The sequence below is a fragment of the Cephus cinctus genome, unplaced genomic scaffold (genome assembly GCF_000341935.2).
Source record: "Cephus cinctus unplaced genomic scaffold, Ccin1 Ccin1_scaffold0661, whole genome shotgun sequence".
NCBI classification, from domain to species: domain Eukaryota; kingdom Metazoa; phylum Arthropoda; class Insecta; order Hymenoptera; family Cephidae; genus Cephus; species Cephus cinctus.
This window is the reverse complement of record NW_014333290.1, coordinates 220,435-241,991: the sequence shown is the minus strand read 5'-3', so window position 1 is coordinate 241,991 and position 21,557 is coordinate 220,435. Positions and strand designations below refer to the sequence as shown.

At 35.3% G+C, this 21,557-nt stretch overlaps 2 protein-coding genes across 17 annotated transcripts in view; one reads left to right on the top strand and one right to left on the bottom strand.

The window, feature by feature from the left end:
- LOC107269437 (liprin-alpha-1) overlaps positions 1-21,557 on the bottom strand; it is a 46,782-nt gene that overhangs the window by 23,020 nt on the left and 2,205 nt on the right. Inside the window, exons 1-2 of one of the 15 annotated variants that reach the window (XM_015743277.2) lie at positions 1,714-1,964; positions 441-606 (exon numbers count right to left, since the gene is read on the bottom strand). The exons of the other annotated variants lie outside the window; for them this stretch is intronic. Of the exons in view, the coding sequence (XP_015598763.2) occupies positions 441-606; positions 1,714-1,778 (231 nt within the window). The 5' untranslated portion in view covers positions 1,779-1,964. Of the gene's footprint in view, positions 1-440; positions 607-1,713; positions 1,965-21,557 lie in introns of those variants that run through there. 15 annotated transcript variants of the gene reach the window in all.
- On the top strand, positions 4,600-9,944 carry LOC107269439. 2 transcript variants are annotated; one of them, XM_015743282.2, is made up of 4 exons: positions 4,600-4,859; positions 7,011-7,210; positions 7,636-7,974; positions 8,107-9,944. In XM_015743282.2, the coding sequence occupies exons 2-4, from the start codon at positions 7,011-7,013 to the stop codon at positions 8,282-8,284; spliced, it is 717 nt and encodes a 238-aa protein (XP_015598768.1). In that variant the 5' UTR covers positions 4,600-4,859; the 3' UTR covers positions 8,285-9,944. The 2 variants fall into 2 exon arrangements, with proteins under 2 accessions (XP_015598768.1, XP_024942502.1); XM_025086734.1 differs by having other exon boundaries at positions 4,601-4,859; positions 7,045-7,210.

Below are 21,557 nucleotides of genomic sequence, written 5' to 3'. Positions count from 1 at the left end.
CGTATTTTACTCTTAGTACATTTTATTCAAAATCATGAAATCAAATTTTTCAAATTTGTCCAAGCATATAGATGAGCTCTAATGATAAAAAAATATCGGAACCAGAAACAAAAAATTATTTAAATAATATAATTATAATCTCTAAAGATCGGTATCATTACTCATATTATGACTTACTATTATGATAGTAAACTTTGGGAATCATTTAAGGGCTGACTGAAATAGCTGAGAAATGTACTCGGTGGAACATAATATTATTTTAAAGCCTCCATTAATATGTTACACAATAACGTTAGTTGTCAATTTTGTTTAATATCTGCGGAATATCGGAGTTTACTACAACAAATATTTTAATGGAACATACTTTTCATTGTACGTGATTCTAAGGAAATGTTTTTTAACTTTTAACTTTTTTTTTTAATTAAAACTTAAAATTTCACCTGCGAAAGCAGTCGATGAATAATACACTTGCAATGTTTCAAATTGTTTCGCAATAGTATCTCGTGTGGACTCGCAATGCGTAGACCCTCGTTCAGACACATCTCCGAGAAGTCTTCCAGGAATTCATTTTCTGTCGTCATTCCCACGAGAAAAGCACTCAGTATACTGATATAGAATAAGTTCGAAATATAATAAAGATATCAGTATAATATCTGACTGAACTAATCTAAGTATAACTAAATTACTCGATAAATACCCCGAATTAAACTAAGGTTGAATAACTAGCAAAAATAAATTTTTTTATTAACTTCGTTTAGTTGAAACATGTACTTAAAGAAAAAAGCATTGCTTCACTTATATACAAGATATTTGAGTACAAGAAGTTTTCACCTCTTTGTACAAAAGTAAGTAAAATTACTGTGTCTAGGCAATGTTACTCTTGAAAAAAATAACTTTATGAACCTAATAAAGAAGACCTATCGATACAAGATAGCAGAGACGTGAGATAAAGAATTTCGAAAATCCTAAATCATCCGAATTTTCTAAGTAGTTCCTAATTATATTCTACACGTCGAACAGTGTCCTGCTGCATATTATAGTCGAAGGTCACGAGTCCTGCCGGATGTAATTTCCAGCTAGAAAGTTTCTCAATGCTAAGTTTTCGTGATTAAAAAACCAACTTCCCAATTCCCCGTTGCAAAAAGCGCTCATAATTTCCTGGTCCCTGTGAACAACTGCAGGTTGCGTATGACCAAAAATGCACTTGAGATATATACTTCATTCAATCTTTACTAACGAATAAACGAATTTTTCCATGATTCCTGCTCCAAGCATTAAACCGTATAAGTAACAGACTATTTAAATTCGGCATACAATTTTCAATTTGTTATCGACGATATAACATTACAAGTGCACCACAAACTTCAAATTCAAATACCAAGCAGCATCTGGGTATCTGATAACATCCGACCAATACTTTAAATCTCCTTCAAACAGATCACACAAGCAGCAGTAGCAATTCGAATGAATGATATTTTGAAAAATTACTATTTTACAATATTTAACACGTGACAAGTTCGACCCTTGAAACTTAAAAATTTAATAACACAAAAAAACACAATTACTTCAATAGCTTATACTAAAAAATACGGAATAAAACAGTAAAAAAAAAAACATTAATCCCACGTTTTATCCCCACAATTAATTGATATTCAATGCTTATAGATATACCACACGCGTACAAAGACAATGCACTGTAAGTATCCACGTTACGTTGAAATTGTTGAAAAATTTTCAATTAAAGAAAAACCTGCGTTCAAAACACTGTCAGAAGTCATGGAACTGAGATGGGACGGTTGCAATTGATACGATGCACATCCAGTGGCCAACCGTTGAAAAAAATGCAGTCGTAATCTTCTTTTGATACCCGATGCATTTTCACTGCACTTTCACCCTTTTCACGTGAAGTTGAGATGCACCTATACGTTAATGCAACTCGCGAGCAGTATGTTCGCGTACTATTAGTCGATGCACGTCACACGTGATATCACTAGACGGTCTACGTCGTAACTACATCACGACGACGAACGATGACGACGACGCCGTCGGCGCATGTTAGAATAGTAACTTCAAAATGACGTTACAGGATGCGCGCGACACTGCATTACTCTTTATGCATTTCGCACTGGAGACACAAAAACTTTATCACTGCACAAACTTTGCTGATGCACAGGCACACGTATATTTTCACAAAGTAAAAAACGTGGTAATTAATTTTAATATAAATTTTCCGCGAATCTCATAAAAATACGGAAAAATTATTAATGAACGAATAAACGTTGTATGGAAGAAATATAAATATATGTAGAATGATGCCGGAATTTATTGATAATTAATTTTTTACACGCTACTTTCAATAAGCTTTATATTCCTTTTTTTAAGGAAATTTTCATCAGTACAAACTACCAGTACCTCTGTTTTTTTTTTCCTTAAACCGCTGTTTCCTTTGAAATTAGTATGCCACCTGTGCATTGTTATACTGAACCATAATACGGACTCCAGATAATATAAATGTACATGTATGTTCATACAAAGCAAGATAAACTAACGTTGATAAACTCAACTGACAGCAAGTTCATTAATTCGTTTCTTAATGAATTATTTACTAAGTCCACTTAGTTATCTGCAAGACTTACCCATCTATTTGTTAAATACATCAGTACTGTGTATCCATTACAGTTAAATAAATATTTGATAAAATATAATAATCTCACGTGATTTCGTTAAAACGTGTTATAACGGAATTATGCAATACACTGTTATGCCCCTCTATTATAACATAGCCCATAAGGAACCGTTACCCTGGAAGTTCCCTACATTTTTCCAATCCTAAAATTATCCCTAATTCCAAAAATATAGAAACCGTTGTTTCCTGCATTTTTAAAATAGCAATTTCCCAACTATACAAAAAATCCTCTCTTCCTGTCCAAAAATTCCTCGTTCCAGTTAGACTAATTTTACCTTATTAGAAAACGCAGTATCTAAGGACAGTTTCAGTCGAGCATTTGTAAAGAGGAGATCCTCTAGAGAGCGAAATAAAAGATTTTCTCTTCTACACTCTGTCTGTTGTCTGTTTCTTTATTAATAAAATCAGTTCGTGAAGTCATAGCGGCGAAATCTTGTACGTCGTATTGAATCTATAACGCTATAGTTCGTCACGGCATAACAATACGATAACACAGTTAAAAAAGAATTTCTAAAAAAACGTTTAAAATGCAGATAAATTGTACACCATATTGATGACACGGGAAAAAAAAAACAATATTCGCGAAATTCAAAACTACGCTATTCGCGTACGTAAACAATTTCAAATAAAGATATTAACTTATTTTAGGTATATAAAAAACACATGAATGTTAATAAAGAGGAAAAAAACAGATTTAACCGCAATCATACGATCTTCAGATATATTATCGTTCGAACAGAATCCACTGCGATAAGAAAAAATTCGATAACCAACTGAATGCCAATTTATAAAGCTTCATGATGATAATGAACTACGCCGTAACAATTCCATCGAGTCTGGCAACTGTTAAAAGTTGGTCCGATGATGATAATCATAATAGTAATGGGAAATGGCGTGTTAAACAGGCAGTAAAAAAAATTCCAGGATTTTTGGTTGAAAAAAAAAAAGTAAGTCAAAATATAAGATAACCTCAGCATTCGAGAAAAAAATCCATGACACTTTTACGTACGAAGATGGAGAAATTGAATTTTCGAAATTATTCATTTTTATAGTCCGAATATATCTATATAGTGGTGATTAACACTTTTAGATTTTTTGTATCTCAGAAACTAAATCATATCTCAAATTCTGCATAGACGAATTTTTAATTATTATCCAGTACATACAAAAAGTACTGATTTTCATCTTCGATTGGGTGTTATCACCGAACCACATTAATAGTGCGTTTAACGGAACTTGAAACACGATAGTTCACGCTGGCGTGTCGTGTGAAAGCATAGTAAAACAAATGCATTGCTGCAGTTGATATAGCATAGTCCTACCTTACTCGCATCGCTAGCCTAGATCTCTAATGGCACATTAAACTGCTCGCAAATGGATGGTAAATTCCAACTTCCTTTTAACATTATACATTTACGAGACGAATTGTCGCCATCGATAAAACATTTCATCCATAAGAATAATGTACAATAATGGAGCAAAAACACAGAATTATTTATAGGACTGTATTTATGTAGCAATCGAAACATTACGTCTATCAGCGCCCTTACTGATAACACAGAACCATATGTATATAGATCGTATGCGGTAGATACAGGTAAAATTGCGATATAATACACATACAAAAACGCTACAAAATTTGTATTGAAAAAAAGGAATAATTAGCATCAAATTTGGGGGGGGGGGTGTATCAAGAATCGATACATAGGAAATCCTAATACGATTTTTCGGAACTCGGTCAATTGCGAAAGTTAGTTGCATAATCGTGATGAAGATACTGTCGATGACATACGTAGATATCGATTAATTAATTTATTTTCAGCGTTGACTCTCACGAAGTTATCTTATCATTTATGCCCTTATCATTAGCGTGAAAGAAGTGCAACATGAGAAATATATACAGGAGTACAACGTAACCGAGAAAGAAGAGAGCGAGGAAGCGGTCCCACCATATCCCACCACATCCCATCACATAACGGTATTCGAGATACTGAGGATCTGTATTAGAGGCGCGCGTGAGGCGTGTTTTGCAGTGTCTGAAAATACCCGCCACGTAAGGACGGAATACCGATCAGAAAAACCATAGACTGTTAATTTTTCAACAAGGTTGCTACGAGGTCTATATAAAAGTGCCCCTCAACAGTATATTGTGGCTCGAAGTTCTACGTGCCAGGCAAGTGATAAATTAAGAAAAAAGACATCAAGTTATTTCGCATGATAGTTTTAAAAAGTTTTCGAGTGGACAAAATACTTTGGGTTGTTTGACTTCGCCAGGTCATCGCGTAGATCTGATCATATGTCAGCGATAACAGTAATAAAATTATTATACTTTTTTTTTCCGAGATGCTTATGTACAGGGACTTTGCTCGTATATTCGTGAGTCATTACGTACTTTAAAGTGCATTGATTATAGTGCGTTAATATAGTAGGTAAAACAATGCACTTTTGGTTCGTATGACATCGCCTTAACTGAATAATAAAAGTGGTTACAAAGTTTAATAGGGAAACCATTAATGGATGACTATAATGGACGTTTACGGACAGTATAAAAATCTAGTTACATGCACCACACGACGTATGTGAAAAATCTTGTCGATCGTCGAGCTAAAACTTGAATAATGACGTCGTACGAAATTCATTATACAAATGAGTAGATTAAAGTAGTATGGTCAAACTCCAGTTGAGTCGTTGAGTGCACAGGAAAAAATAAATAAAAATACACCAAAAAATAATGATTATTTTCCTTTCTGAATTTTAAATTTCATGAATACAAGAATGAGGCAATATTTATTATTTTTCATTTATTGCTCAAACAATAGTAGCTCTCTTGACTAGCGTGTTTTCATATGTGGCAACGCTGCAAATTCAGAAATATTATCTCATGTATCCCCCCCCCCTCCCATTGACATATAGCATGGACTACACAAGCGTAGAAAAACATGGTCGGCTGAAAGAAAGAGATAGCGACTGGTGGCGGCCAAGCCCTGTCTCTTTCTGATCAGCAGCCGTAGTACGGGTGTATGTATAGACAACATAGCCACTGGGAGGATTAGAGAAGGAGAGCTACTGGCCGCCACCTCAGTCCCTCTTTGTCTAATCGAGCGGCATTTTTTCGAGGAGTTTGAAGTAGGGATCGCGTAGTCCATGCTATATGTGAGTGTCATAATCATTCATAACTAGTTATTTTACTATTTCCCTATTTCTTGTTCAATAAACTCATAAATTTTTCATTATCCTTTCATTATTCTTGATTAATAAGGAAATTTGGGAGACCTACCTGGCCATCTTTTGAGAAAAAAAAAAAGTTAATATCATAGCTCGTTGCTCACCATTGGAGAAAGGAGATTTGAAATGCCCGCTTGCGTGAACTCAACTGACGCAACGTTGCCGTATCTACTCATTACGCCATTCCCGGACATCCAGTAACAGAAATTATTTATAACAAAAGTATCAAACGGTCAATAATGTTCATAGTTGGTGGTAAATTTTTTTCCGATTTTTTCGGATTTTTTCTATATTTTAATCTTGGATCTAACGTGAAAACCCAAAAACTGTAATTTGCCCATAAGACCCTGGGTTATTTCCTAGTTCTTCATTAATTTTTATCAACCATACCAGACCAACAATCGACCACAAATTTCACCAGGAGGTTAATATTGATATGAATTTTCATTTGAAATTTATTTCATATTTTAATCTTGAAAATCAATTCATGACCATACTACTTTAAGCAATACATTTGATGAAGTTTAAACTAGCAACTGTTAAGTATCGAACGAAGTAGAGAAAGCATTAGTGGTTAGACAGGGAGTTCTGCGTAAGAATACGACTGTCTTTTTTCTATTATTACTGAATTTTCTTTCGTAATAAATTCTCAGATTTGTAATTGAATTGAGGCTTCGTTAGACGGAGCACAAAGAAATTAATACCTTTTTACAGCTTTTCACGAACTCAGCGCTCCATTTGGATTATCATATGTACTAACATTTTATTAATTAACAAAAACAGATTTTTCATGTTAACTTCAACATATCCAATTGACTTTATTGCGGTAATATTAAAAAAAAAAACCTTTTTTTTCCTGTGTACTGATTCAATCGGGAGGTATGTCAATTTCGTTAATTCAATTAGTAAAATTTCAATGATTGTCCCTATCGTCCTGTGATGATAGTCAGTTAATATTAATTGATTCGTTTTAAGAGAGTAGACGTGCTATGCCGTTCCTGAAGACCCAAAATTCTATCTATCATTATCTTGTATCTATCTATCTATTCTATCATTATCTTGCGAATTACGTAAACGTAGCTATACATATACATTTAAGATGGCGAAACGAAGGTTTTCCTGTTCCTGTGAAGGATATTTCATCGAGGAAGCCAATGAAGCAGATAATGAGGAGCTAATTGAGTTGCTGACCAATGTTTTTCTTGAGACCGAAACTCTTATGTATCGATTGATGCTGAATGCAGACCCCGATCGCGATGAGCGTAAGATTATTAATCAAGATAAATATATAACGATGACGTAAGTAGTAATAATATCGAAAGTTTATAATAAATTTTTGCCAAAGATTCGATTCCACGTACATATTTTCGCCTAAAATTATTAATATTACGACGTATAGTTTATTCTCAAAAACATAATTAAAAATATTACAGACCCTAGTCCAGGACCTGTCAAGGTCCCCACTGGAACCGTATTTGATTTTCATAATGAAATTTCTACTAGGGGATAAAGGGGCTGCAAAGCTGAAGTATTAGTATCTATACAGTTTTACTCGTTTAAATGTAAATTTAAAACAACAAATCAATAATGCAAAACGACATAAATTTTACTAAAAACCAAATTATTCCGTCGATCCAATATCGATTGCAGAACAAATTACATTCATTTATCAATGTTGCAATGTTTTGTTCAACTATAAATTAGATAATCAAGTTTCATTGTAGGTCGCTGGTACGTGACAGCGATTACAAGAAAATAATAGCTGTCCACGAAGAGACTAGCCGAATTGCAGGAATACTAATTTTGCGCACCTATACTAAGGAGAACCGTCCAGAAAGCAATAAAGAAGATAGACACGAAGAAAAGCCACAAAGTCGTGTCTTCAGTGATTTGTACGGGTACATGGAATACATTGAAAAGCAGGTGGACGTGTTCAAATTATATACTGATTGCGAATCTTACACGGAATTCGAGTTGGTCACTGTAAGACCAACCGACAGGCAAAAAGGTCTTGCCTTTGAATTGTTAAAAGCTGGCAAAGAAGTTGCCAAAGAAAATCCTAAGTAAGTAAAAAAAAAAGGATATCAGAAAAAATACGCAAAATCAATGTTCATTAGACATTGAAAGAAGTGTATAATTATATTTCGATTTTTTTGATAATCAACAATGTCATTAAAAATTCCATTTTTTTACAGAGTTAATTTACTTTACGGTATATACACATCGCCGTACAGTCAAAATATGGCCAAAAAACTTGGCAAGAGGTCTATTTTCGAAATGAACATTTCGCAATACACAGATAAAGATGGAATAAAAGTGTTTCAAGGTATTGATCCGAAACAAGTAGTCTCGATAATGACTATGAAAATTTAAATATGGCGGTAATTAACAGCGCGAATCATATCACAATTAATATTCTAAATAATAATGATATTTAAATAATTTATCGAAAAAGACTCAACTCTGTTTGCATCTTTTTAAAAAAAGATCAATAAGAGTCCAGTGGTAGCCACGAGATGATTCTCGGCATAAATGAAAGTTAAGTCAAAATCATCCTTGAAAATAAAACGGCAGAGAAAAAGTAGATAGAGTACCTATATAATCAATAAATCATCAAGAATTCCTCGCGCTGCTAAACAGGTAGTGCCATCTACAATATCCTTACGTTCTTGCCGGGAAGTAAAAAGGGCACGTGTAACCTATCCGCTTTTATAGCGTGTCATAAATTCGTATAAGATCTCTGATGGGGACTTACGCTGTGCTAAGACGTTAGCATTTATGTTTATGTTCATGTTGAAAACAATTTTTTATCCCGACACATCAGACAATCCTTTAACGTCTGGTTGGTTCAACGATTTGTTTTGTATAGCTCTGTAGAAATAACGGTAGACCGAAGTATGATAAACGAATTTATAAGTTCCATCGGTAAAAAGATTTAATAGTTTAATTTTCAATTTGACTTAGGAACAACAATAGCTATTAGACTTCTCTATTCGAATTTCTTCGAGATATACGAATACCTATAATCTGTACATGGATAAAATGTTTCGGAGGTGCCATCTTCCTATGACTTACAATGTAAAAGAGTCCCCTAGACATCATACGTTACGTATGGGTTGACTGTATGTCGATAATCGTTGATTCGAACTCGGACAGTCAGTTCGCACCCTATAACAGGGATTTTGCGTATTTTAAGGGTCGTTAACCTAATGATCAGTTATAAAGTTTTAAATTAAAACTTATTTTTTGAGTGTACGGAATAAGTGTCACTGAATGCATGAGGAATGGACATGAGAACCCCTGGGGATTGCCTGAGAATAGGAGTGCATAAAAAATATAAACGAATTGTAGTGCGTGAATGTCAAGTGTGATAGAGGTTACAGACACAGAGAGAGAGAGAGAGAGAGAGAGAGAGAGAGAGAGAGAGAGAGACAGACAGAGAGAGAAAGAGAGACAGAGAGAGAAAGAGGATATGATTGTGCAAGTGATAGAAGAAGAAATAAAAATTAAGACGAATAAGATGGTAAAGAGTTAGGAAGACGAAGTAAAACATGTATGTTGACAAAACGGAAAGGTGTATCAGTGATTCATTTTTTGGATCGAGAGAAAAGGTGCAACTCGAGCGGATAATATTATAGAGATCAATCGACAAAACAGATTTACTTGTAAATATAATTTACGCGTTTTATTTATAAGCTAACAGATATGAGAATAACGAGATTTTATATAAAATTATCATTCAGCCGATGAAACTAGATGGCGCTTGATTCTCCTTGCTAGTGTAATAAATGACCAACAGATGGCGTGTCGTCACAGTGAAAAAATACTATAGGCCCTACAACCATTCTGTTATCACTGAGAGATTACAGCTGAATTAGTTATAACGTATAGCTGCTATAATCATATATATTGGTACAGTGGCCACGTAATATAGGTATAACAACCATAGTATTATGGCTGACAATATCGTTACTGTAGCTGAAAGATGGTTAAATAAAACTTTACGCAACGTAAAGTCGTTGCGTGGACTATACTTCAGTTTTTCAACTATGAAATTTAGTTGTTGCGAATATGTACGAGAAAATGTAGCTGTGCTAGGTATTTCACTACAGCTGATCTACTTTGGAAAAAATTACGTAATCACTTAAAAATGACTGCTGCAGCTACACAATATGCCTGTCACATGTTAACCGTATTCTATGGTTACGTAGCTATAATTATGCTTGGGAGACCTATACTTTTGTTTGCGGTGTATCCCGAAGTATATAGTAGACTTATTTCAAAATCTTTTTAGATTTAACTGAAAAATATCAAAAACATTATTCGTGCATGCGCTCACAAAGTGGCGCATGGATATGCACTCATTGGAAAATAATTAATTACACGAATTTTAAATTCAATTCACACGGCTGCGCGCCAACCGCACGTATTTTCAATTCTAATAATTGCTACTTCACATTTATGAGAATTCATTAATAAAACAAAACAATGAACCGTACCGTAAATTTTGATACACGTCGCATCATCTATCTGAGAAGCGAGAAGTTTATATGAAGCTTTATATTCATTTATTATATTTTCTGCTAGATGGCGCCAAAGTCTAGTCGCACAGCCAGTAATGCAGATATCGATATAAACACATATCCCAATAGCTCTGCTGAAATTGTTTAGCCTTCAGAAGGCCGTGGTGGTCATTACAGTGGACAGAAACAGATACTAGTATAACATACAAATAAAGACGAATCACAGAAAAATATGCAATACGCATTGATATATACAAGTGTATTTGCTCGCCTGTTTGCGGTTTGATAGACCGGTAGATACATATGTATCGTTTAACGGTCGTGTTTTAGTCTCTTCAATGTCTGCTTCTCAATTCGACGCATTTAGGTTATAACATTATTTTTTAACGAAATTTTTATGATTTCACATTGAAATCGTGTTTAGAGATATCAAAAACCTCTGGAAGCGTTCAAATAAAAATTTAAAAATTTTCAACGCAACCCGACGCCTCCTCGTAATTTATAGACTCCATACATAAATGAATTTTCTGTAAAAAAATAAATTTCAAGGCAAAAATGCCGGTCCTCTAAAATTAAAGTACATGACCTACCTTCAAGCATCCAAACTTCCCCATCAACATGTCCAGCATGAAACCTGTTATCTGACATTCTAAAACCACTATATAACCTTCGCAAGAGGCACTTCCATTAAATTAAAGTTGATCAGCTAACTGTCAAACTCCTTAAATCTCATCTCACCGAGTATACCGCATTGCAATATAAAAACAATATTTTAATCGTACGCCCAACACCGTCGCATACAATTATTCAAATATCCTTGAAGATTTGCATCACGTTATACAAAATAAAGTAAGAAAACGACTGTTCCGCGAAGTCTGCACGAAGATACAATTTTCCCATTATTGCACATGAAAGACAAAAAAAGCCGTGATGACTGCGATCTTAAGGAATTCAAAGTACACCGTTCAGTTTACGTCATTAAAGAAGCATTAAGTGTCAGTATTACCTTCAGTCGCATGCATTACCTGGGTCACGAGTTGAGAATTACAGGATTGCGTCAACCTCCGCTTTTAATCGACAAGCATCAGTCAGTCACCTCGTATGAAAGGGGGACAGTGCAGAAAATTGAAAATTGAGGGCGTCCGAGAGGAGAATGGGAATCGAGAAAGAGACAAATTCTCTTGGTATAAGAATGGAAAGGAGATAAAGCGACGCGCTTGAAGGATGCAGAGAAAACAGCAAACAAGGAATTTCATTCATGACTCGCAGCAACCCTCGTGCTCGTAGCTTGACTCTACACGTAATTGCTTTTCCTTTCTATATGACGCCTCCTTTCGAACACCCGGTAGTATTGGATTGAGTGATACACGCGGAACTGTAACAAGGTAAGAATAATTGAGAGATGCGATAGAAGAGAAGAAGACATATAAGAGAGAAAAACAAACAATTAAGCCACGTGTCACGTATAATCATATAAAACAACCTCGATTCATTGATCACTCGTTCAAACATACTGACCGTCATTAAATAAATTAGCGTGGAAAAAATGTTCGCCAAATTCAATTATACATTAAATAGCACTGAACAGCCCTGATCGAGAAGCAAATTGGAATCTGCAAGCAGCTTCGCTATACAAATATTTGGCAAATTAATGTAGTTACTTTTTTCGTGTTTCTATATAAAAAAGTAATTATTTTTCATGATTGCAAATGATCATCACTAAGCGATATTGCAGCTGTTTTAAATCAATAAAATAATTGCTCCTCCCGGCTAAAGCATTGCGGCTGACCGCAAAAACTAAAAAGAACACTGCACGAGAGGGAAAGAAATAAGAAAAGCCCGTTAAACTCGTGGCAACTTATTAGCTAGGTATACGTTTACAAGGCGTGCCGTAAGATATGCACACTCGCATGTATTGTGCGAGTTTCCGCAATGCAGCTGCGTCCTAATAAGCTCTGTGAAGATCATTAAAATCCATAAGTGAAAATACGGTTTGGAAAAGTTTGTCTCTAGTTACTTAAAAGAAAAAAAAAACAGGTCAATTTCCAGAACCATGAACAAAATAAGTTTCTTTAAGGATAGAGTGTCGATTAGGGAATTAGCAGATCTAAGAACAAGCATACGTATAAGTATATATAGGGTGTCGAATAAGATACATATTCATATAATCTTTTATCACTGTTTCGCGTGTCCTGAATCCATACCTAAACTACGTCCCTCGTTTTAACGTACACCCTCCATATATATATAACTTGAATTAATACGTACAATGATCGGAGAATGATAATTGATGGGATATAAAGTATTTGCTAGATATTTTATATAAGTATGATTCCGTAGATTGGCTCATTGAAAAAAATAACCGATATTATTCCCATCATATCGAAGAAAATTAAACTGATTCAACGAGTCAAGCGAATCTAATGAACTTTCGGATAATTGAGAAACGATACTTGAAGCATAGGACGAGAACAACTCGCGAAGTACCCCTTTTTGCCAATTATAGTCATTTTTATGTAATTGATAATTCTTAATGCTAAGAATAAATTCTGACTGTTCACGTATATATGAAAATATTCATGTTACCCATTCAGTGATGCCTTTTTTTCTTGCCGTAAGAAATGTACACCTATTGTGTTTATTACATTACGCGCCATCACCTGAAGGTTAACATACGATTATATTGTCATAACGTTATTATGAGTCTAATAAAATATAGGAATCGTAAAAAAATGGATAAATTCACTGATCCATTGGCACCAATTTCAATAGTCTGTTGCAACAGTAAAAAGCTCTAAACCACTAAATTATAGTAATCCGAATTTTTTTTAACACGATAGTTTACCATAATTTTACCTAAAATTCACCATTTAACTATATCGATTCTCGAAGGGAGGATTTTCATTTAATTTCTAATAGCAATTCTTAAAATATGTAAAAATGTAAAACAGTTTTTGTTTCCTCCACGACTTCTAACGTGTAGCTTGGATAACACCTTCATAAAAATAAGGAAAGTTATGCGATTGGCGACCAAACGGAGAAGAAAAGTAGCACCGAGATTGGTTAAATATTGCGTGGTGGAAGATTAGATTACGTTATCGAGCTTGCCAAACTGTAAAATGACTTTTACTATACATACAATAAGTTACCTCAGTTTTTATTTTTTCCTAGACGACTTGATAAAAGCGTATACTGAAACACCAAGAACTAGAGTGGAAATCGATAAAAGCGAAAGAAAAATAATGAAAGCACGTTGCAAATATAATATATAACGTATGCGAATAGCTAAGAAATAGAATACGGTCGCCGTATAAACCACGTGCGATCGCGAATATTCAAATTACGTATATTAAGGAGAGTGAAAAAAAAAATTTCTTCGAGTAATTACAAATTGTCGACAGCAGATTAGATTAGGGACCTTGGAATATTCGTTTACTTATCAGTAGATAACGGAACCGTTCGCAGCGCAATATTGAAACGCGACAAAAGTCGTTTCGCACGTGTACCTATAGAAAATAAGTAAAATTGAGCACAGGGCATTTCGATCTACGGAAACAGCGAAACATAGCATCGAAAACCCGTAAAAGCGTTAAATGCTTAAATAAAAATGTCGTCGAGTTCCGTTTGAAAATAAATAAAAATAAACCCAGACGAAATTTGTGAAAAGTGGAAAAATATTCTCGTAAATACTGCGCCGACTATATCCTAACAAAGAATTGAACATTAACAAAAAAAAAGTCCAATAAATTATTTCGAGTTACCACAGTATGAAGCAGCGAGCAGGCAGCGCCAAATTGAAAAAACCCTACGAAAATCGAAGCTTAGTGAGCGACGAAAATCGAGCGCAGCAATACATTTTTATACTATGACCTAAGACCAGTCTAAATTTTCAATAGAAAGTAGGAAAATGCTGCAAGGACGAGAGGACCCTCTTCTTTTCTTCTAAGCTCGACCTTAGAAGAAAATTTTGTAGGATCAAGTTTCTGCCGTATAAAATCCAAATAGACGTCGAAGAAATTTTTCATAGAAATTTCCATAGTGCAAGAGCTGGTCCACGTGACGCCTTTGATCAACTTGGCATCTGGACACGTGTGGTCCTATAAATTCAAACGCAAATCTATAAAACTACACACACATGAAAGAAGAAATAGAATCGTCATTACCGTCGCTGTTATACCAGCAATATACCAACAGTATACATACAGTGTAATTTTTTCCACTCACACATAAATTCCTAGTACCCATAACAAGTACCCCGTACTAGCCCGAACACCCTGTATAATAAAGAAAATGTAAGACGGGAATATAATTGGCTGATAATTAGTGAAGAATGAGTAAAGGGGACCAGCGAAAACCCGAAAGAAACCAATAAATCGGTAGAGTGAATCGAGAGAAGAAACACGTGAATAAAAGATAAGAGTGATGATAACAAAACACGAATGCATGAGAGAGAGAGAGAGAGAGAGAGAGAGAGAGAGAGAGAGAGAGAGAGAGAGAGGGAGTAGGGAAACGAATAGTGGAAGAGGAAGGAAAGCAGGAAGGAAGTAAAGCAATCCAGTTACGCGACCATCCCGTAGCCACAGCATAGTGGTGCAAGAGACGTAGAAGGAGTAAAAGGTGAATAGTGGGCGAAGGGGGATGAAGAGTTGAGGAGGTTCATTCATGCGCCGGTAGTGAGTAGGTGGGGTATTGATCGCTCGTGTTATATACAAGCCACGCAACGTCATGCATCGCATCCGCTTTTTTAGCCAAGAATTGTTTCGCCGATCGAGCCGTATCCGTTCCTATTGCTTCCTGAAACACTAAGATCGAGAGCAGTAACGCGATTGCGAGACTAAAAATATTATTATCCAATTTGCAATAACAATCATTGCCTACGATAAATATACACATGCGGCTCGTCCGGGCTGTAATACATAGATATATCTGCTAATAAAAGCAACTCCACGTACTAACGGAAGAAATGAAATTTAACTAAATAAATACCTAGGCATGGCGCATTGCTACACTGATATTCGAGATGCGTGCAAACTTAAGTAAACGTAACGTAAAAAAGAAAAGATAAACAAGAGCTACAGGAAGCGCGACGAATGATAGAAAGAAAAATCATGTAACCCGAAGTTCGTTTCTGTTACAGCGATACCCTTCGCACTCCAATTGCTGCAAAGTGATACGCAACCGATTACATCAGATCCCGCACCCATATCCATATACGTCCTGCGTAATCGATCAGTTCTCAATAATAAATTCAATGAGCACGCTTGCCAACCACCGACAGGGAGCGCCGCCCTTATTAAGAAGAGAACAACGAAAATTGACAATTTTCGTGTCACGTGTCTGCTACCCTACGTACAATATTGACTCCTTCTCGATTTTATTCAGCAATTCGTTGCTCTTTCTACGTTACGAAATAACCGGCGTGTAAGTAAAGCCCACATTAACATTCCAATATGACAAGAAATATTCTCATACAAAGGTGGGAAGTTGCTTGCTCGCCGTGTGTGGGCTTGATGACCTGTTACCGTGGCTACCAGCCGACCGACCGTTGCCCCACGGTATAATGATAGACGCGAATCAAATTTAACAAGAACTTTGTCTTAATGAGATTACGTCTACTGATCGAAAATTTTCATGACGTAATAAGACTCGCATATACCAATGCATTTTCAGTTAGATAGCACATAAGGTGCCTTAATTCAATACATGCCCTATATGGTTAATCGTATTACGTATATCGAGAGAGTTCTGTAGCAAAAAGGAGAGTAGCTATATTTTAATGAAATTGAAGATACTCCGTACACCCGAATAGCAAAGGTTGAATGGCCACCGTGTACATTGTGATGCAAGAGTCGTATGAGACAGGATGTTCCATCTCACAGTGAATACTACTGGTTCGTTGCACCTTTTCAGATTATAGAATCGAACCTCGATAAGAATCCCAGAGGCTTTACATTAAGTACTGTTAGACGAACGAAAATGTACCTTACGATTCCCCAAGCGGTCGTTGAAGCAAGATTTCATGCAGTATATCCAACGTAAACTGCCACGTTCCTTCGCAGGACAAACGCCAGAAGCTGTAACTTCAGCACAACCTGTTCTTAGATTATTAAGACCAAAAAAAAGGGTGATACAGAACTAACCGAGTTCAACGAGAGAACAAAGCCTGCATTTCGTATTAACGTAAACGGAACTACAAAAATAACTGCATTTAGCATGTAACCACCATGACACAAGACACGTGATCCGCACCAGAAGACTGGAACACATGATACCGAAATAATGCTGTCAAAGCTGGCTAATGAAATGCATAGCCCTGCGTTATGCACCGATGCCCGCTGGAGTGCAACGAAATAGAAAAGGCTCTACGAGAGGAACTAAATGGCCTTTTGTGCATGAAATTAATTTGTTCCATAACGTTAATTAGTTTTTGCGGCTTAACGTTATCGACCAGCTAAAATAAATAGCGATATTTTAGCTTCTCCGATGGTACATGATTATCCGACAATGAACGGAATACACGTAACGACGTGTTGCGCTTGGACGAAGGTCGACTGGAAAGAATCAACGTGAAGAACAGAAAAAGTAATATGCATGCCAATTAGAAATTTCATTCGTCACGTTGAAGTAGCGGAATCGCGTTAATACAACGAAGTTCTATAGACAGGCCGAGGCCAAGAGTCAAAGGTAAGGGAGAATAGAACGAATTTCTATTCGCGCGTCGTTAACGAGACAGATTATTTGTTCAGAGAAAAGTTGGCGCTCTTCCGCTAATGACAAGTGTTCGTTCACCTTCGAGAGTGAAAAACTCAACTGTTTAGCGTACAATTAGCAGCTCTGTTCTCTGTCTGCCTGTCAGAGAAAAGCGTAAGACGAGGGTCGTCAGGGAGGCTTTGTATGCGCGGTGCGTTGTCCATGTCAATTGAAATTCCCCGCAAATGTATTTCTGTCATAACAGAGACCTGCGAATGGCAATGGTTATGAAATTTACACAGCAAGTGAGAGCAACCGGTTGAAATTCGTTCGACGAGTCTCGAAGCAGCAAGACTGTCTATACCCCGATTAATATAATTCAATTTCAAAACGAAGCCAAAGAGGCGCGTTTCACTTAACGATCCCATAAGCCCGTAGATTCCCGATAACATTAAGTCCCGATTAATATACGATTGATCGTGCCGGCAAATCAGATAATGTAATAATCATTGACTTTCATGGCTAGATCGAGGACTTCTAATGATTTTCAGATTCATTTGGTCAAATTGAAATGTCTATCATATTACACGGCTGAGTATTATGCATGACCATTGTAAGAAGTAATATATATTTTAATGTGTAGACAAAAATCGAGATGAACAATGAAAGTGTGACGATGAATAAATTACAAGAAAATACGTGACTAAGGAAACATTATACAATATATAATCGATCCACGAATTAAACAGTCTTTGCATTAAAACGCGTGGGAAGATGTCACCTTCGAACCGCATTTCACTGATGGACGGACTGTATAAAGCTATGAATAAATGAGAAACGAGGCAATTAAGGGCTTAGCCTCTATGTTCTTGTATATCATAAATTTGCATGGGTTCTCTTATAAACAAATTTTCCCCGAGTTTCAAATTAGGAGACACCCAAAAATTGTGACAGATTCGTAAAGGTGTATAGTCGTGTACATTGCGTATTACTTTAAAGGTATTTAACGTTATTGTCACGCGATAGCGAGGTAACGTGATAGTTAATATCTTCGTGACGGCCTAATAGTATTTCATAACTATTACTTTAATCGTCTTGACTTTCAGTCGGCTCTATATATGGAGTCCTTCCATTCGTTCCACATTCAAAAAACGACCCATTAACATCACTGTAACACAATACCCCAATAAGAAATAAGGACAAAAGGTTAAAATTACTATTACTTTCTAAAAGGATATCACTCATAGTTGCACTAAGAAATTGTTTTTTTTTTTCCATAAGTAAAATAAATCTGCTATTAGACACATACAATATTATTATACGATGTATTAAATTCGACTTCTGTAGTTATTATTAAAAGATACACGTATACCTATGTCGCGGATACATTAGTTGTAAATAATTATTATGTACAAACTTCTAAATTTTGCACAAAGTATACGTCACGTGAATTAATGTTGCCTCAAATGGTTCAAATAAATTGATAATAAATCAAATCAATGCATGCGTTAAATAAATTAAATAAAATCAAGAGCGTTAACAATGGTCAGGGTGCTGATATCCTGATTTGCTAAGTTTATTTCACAGGAGCTCGATAAGTTTTTACTACGTTGATTCATCAAGATTAAGATGTCTGTCAAGCTCGGCTGATAATTTTGTAATTTCCATCAATTTCACCAAAAACACAAGAAATTACAAGAAATACAAATTCATCTGGAATATTATGTGACAACCTATTTTAATATCCCAAAAGTAGCGACCAGATTTAAGGTCCACCTCAAAGCATTCAATATTTCGCCCCATAACGAAGTAACGTAAATTCTTGTCCATAACTTTGACGGTATAATGAAATTTTCTTTTCACCCAAGAATCATCAATACGGATTGCCTTGAAACTGAAAGGAAAAAAAATAAAGTCCTAACAAACAGAAAGGCTATAATAATCCCTTTAAAATTTCCGATCGTCAAAGGAAACGGTGAATTTTTTTTTTTATAACTACCAGGTCACTTCGCGACGTATTTTTCTTTCCTTCATTCCTTTCTACTTATTTCAACTAACGTGAAACCACTCACTCGTAACACTCGGCGTAAAGTAATAAAAGGGGAGCTATTAATCGGCCGGAAAAATAGAATCGGTTCTTCTCAAAGCTCAAAACGTTTCAGGTTATGTTTGCCTACCCTCTTGACACAGTTATCGACAATTGTTATTATAGACTCGCCAATAATCGGCAAATCGGCTCGTGCCTTTTAATACTTGAATATCGAATCCCGCAGCTAAATGACCATGCAAATCCACCGATTAAATCGAGAATCAATTAATGAATCTGAACTAGATCATCGCTGCCATAGAGTCTACAGGTATTAATATCTCTTCACGTATTTACCTATCCAATGCAACCATGTATCTCGAATTGGTTTAAGCCACACGAAACTGGTTAATTCCTTTCCGATTACATGTCAAGTACGTACATATACTTTAATATGTGTATATATATACAAATGGCAACACGAAGAAAGTGTGAATTGCATTTCGCCGGTTGAAATCGCGCGTAAGATAGACAAGTTTAATGGTAGCAGCACGAAGCAAGTTTACAAGTAAATTTCTGACTGATATGAAAAAAACGATTCAAATAACTCGAATAAGTTCCTGACGCTTTATTGAAACTTAACGAATTCGTTGAAAAAAATAAGAAATTTTTAATGCCATTACACATTAAATAAATGGTGGCGCTTATTGACTCGTTCAGTTATAAAAGTCGATTTACTACTCGCTTCCATTGAGGGAAGGAAACACGTTTACTTTTACGTTTTTTTTTAACCGAACGAGTACAACACTATACGTGGGTAAAATCTGGTGCTACCTAGTATAGATAAAATAGTATACTATACACATAGGTGCAACTTAGTTGTTGCGAAATAATTTAATCGACTTATTTCGAGCTGATGGGTTCGTGCAGGCATTGGTCGCCGATCCAGGCGTTGAAAATGATGATTAAATAATTTTCCGAAATCTCCTTGAGAATTCGTACCAGCTCTATTAAAGAAGCACGATCACCATACGATTAGTGATATTAAATTCCATTCTGGGATAATTGGAGGAATATAAATAAGTAAGAGACGACGGATACGAAGAGGTAGTGGAAAGAGTGGAAAGGTGAAAATAGAAATTGGGTCAGACGATATGAGATTCGATTTGCCCTCTTATTATATTTTCATCGCCATACTATTATGGATTAATCTTAATAATCGCTTCTTGAGACACCTCTACCTTTCTGGAGCCATTTGTACCTATAGCTTAAAAATAGACAATCACCGTGAATCGATAACAGATTAATATCCCTTTAATCTGCTTGTCTAATGAATTTTATAAAAACGAGTGACAGAATTTCTTAAGTCAATTCTTGAGAAACTGTGCACGAGTAGTATATTTCAGATAATTTTGTAATCAATCAAAAGCGGAAGCGGAATCCATTTGTGAGAGTAACTTTTGGCTTACGTTTCTTAATGACGATTTCTCAGTGTAGTTCTTTTTTTAAAGAAACTATGGTGTAATATGTGGCTGATCGTTTATCAACCAGTCAGATTAGCTTATAATTTATGTTTATCAATTAAACTTTTTTTGTACATCAAAGTAGACCGAAATTAGTACAAAGATAAATCACTGTAGGAAATTCATATATGCGATTACTGCAATAAATGTCGTGGGAGCTTTTTCTAAGTTTAAAATTGTATAATTGGAATAATTGTTTTTACGACAAATGACCATGAAATTAGAAAATTTGCACATAGAATGAATTTTCTCAGCGTAGCTGGACACGATTAGAGTACACGCTCATTCATATTCAGTAAGAAAGTAATAGTAAATTAATTTATGTTGCTTGACACGCGATCAGATCGATTTTATTTATTTTACTGCCATCATTTATTTATGAGGCTTCATTAAATCTTTAACTTTCTGCACAATTTTTTCAGAACTACGTTGTATTGAGTATTATTACCAGGTAAAACAAATATTGGAACAAACTCGCGAGTAACATTAATTTTTAAATTCGTAATATGAACTGTATCTTACATTATTGATAAAGTAATAAATAAAGGTCTGAAATTAAACAACCTGACAACTCTTAGTATTTTAACTTCTATTATACTAGGTAATAGGAATAAGGTGCTTTGACCAACTTTCCAGCACTGAGATTCTATTATTGCTATAATGTTTGGAATACGTTTCACCAAATATATGCAGCCTATTGATAAATTTAACAATTTAATAAAATCAGCTGTTTCATTAAACGACAGATTGTCATCAGCAAATTTGGCAATCCAAGTTTCGCAATTCACTATTTAAATTTTAATCATCTCTGCATTTAATAGCAGTTTTGTAAGATTTTCATATTATAAGATATCTATATAATTTTTCTCTATGCTTGGACTAGA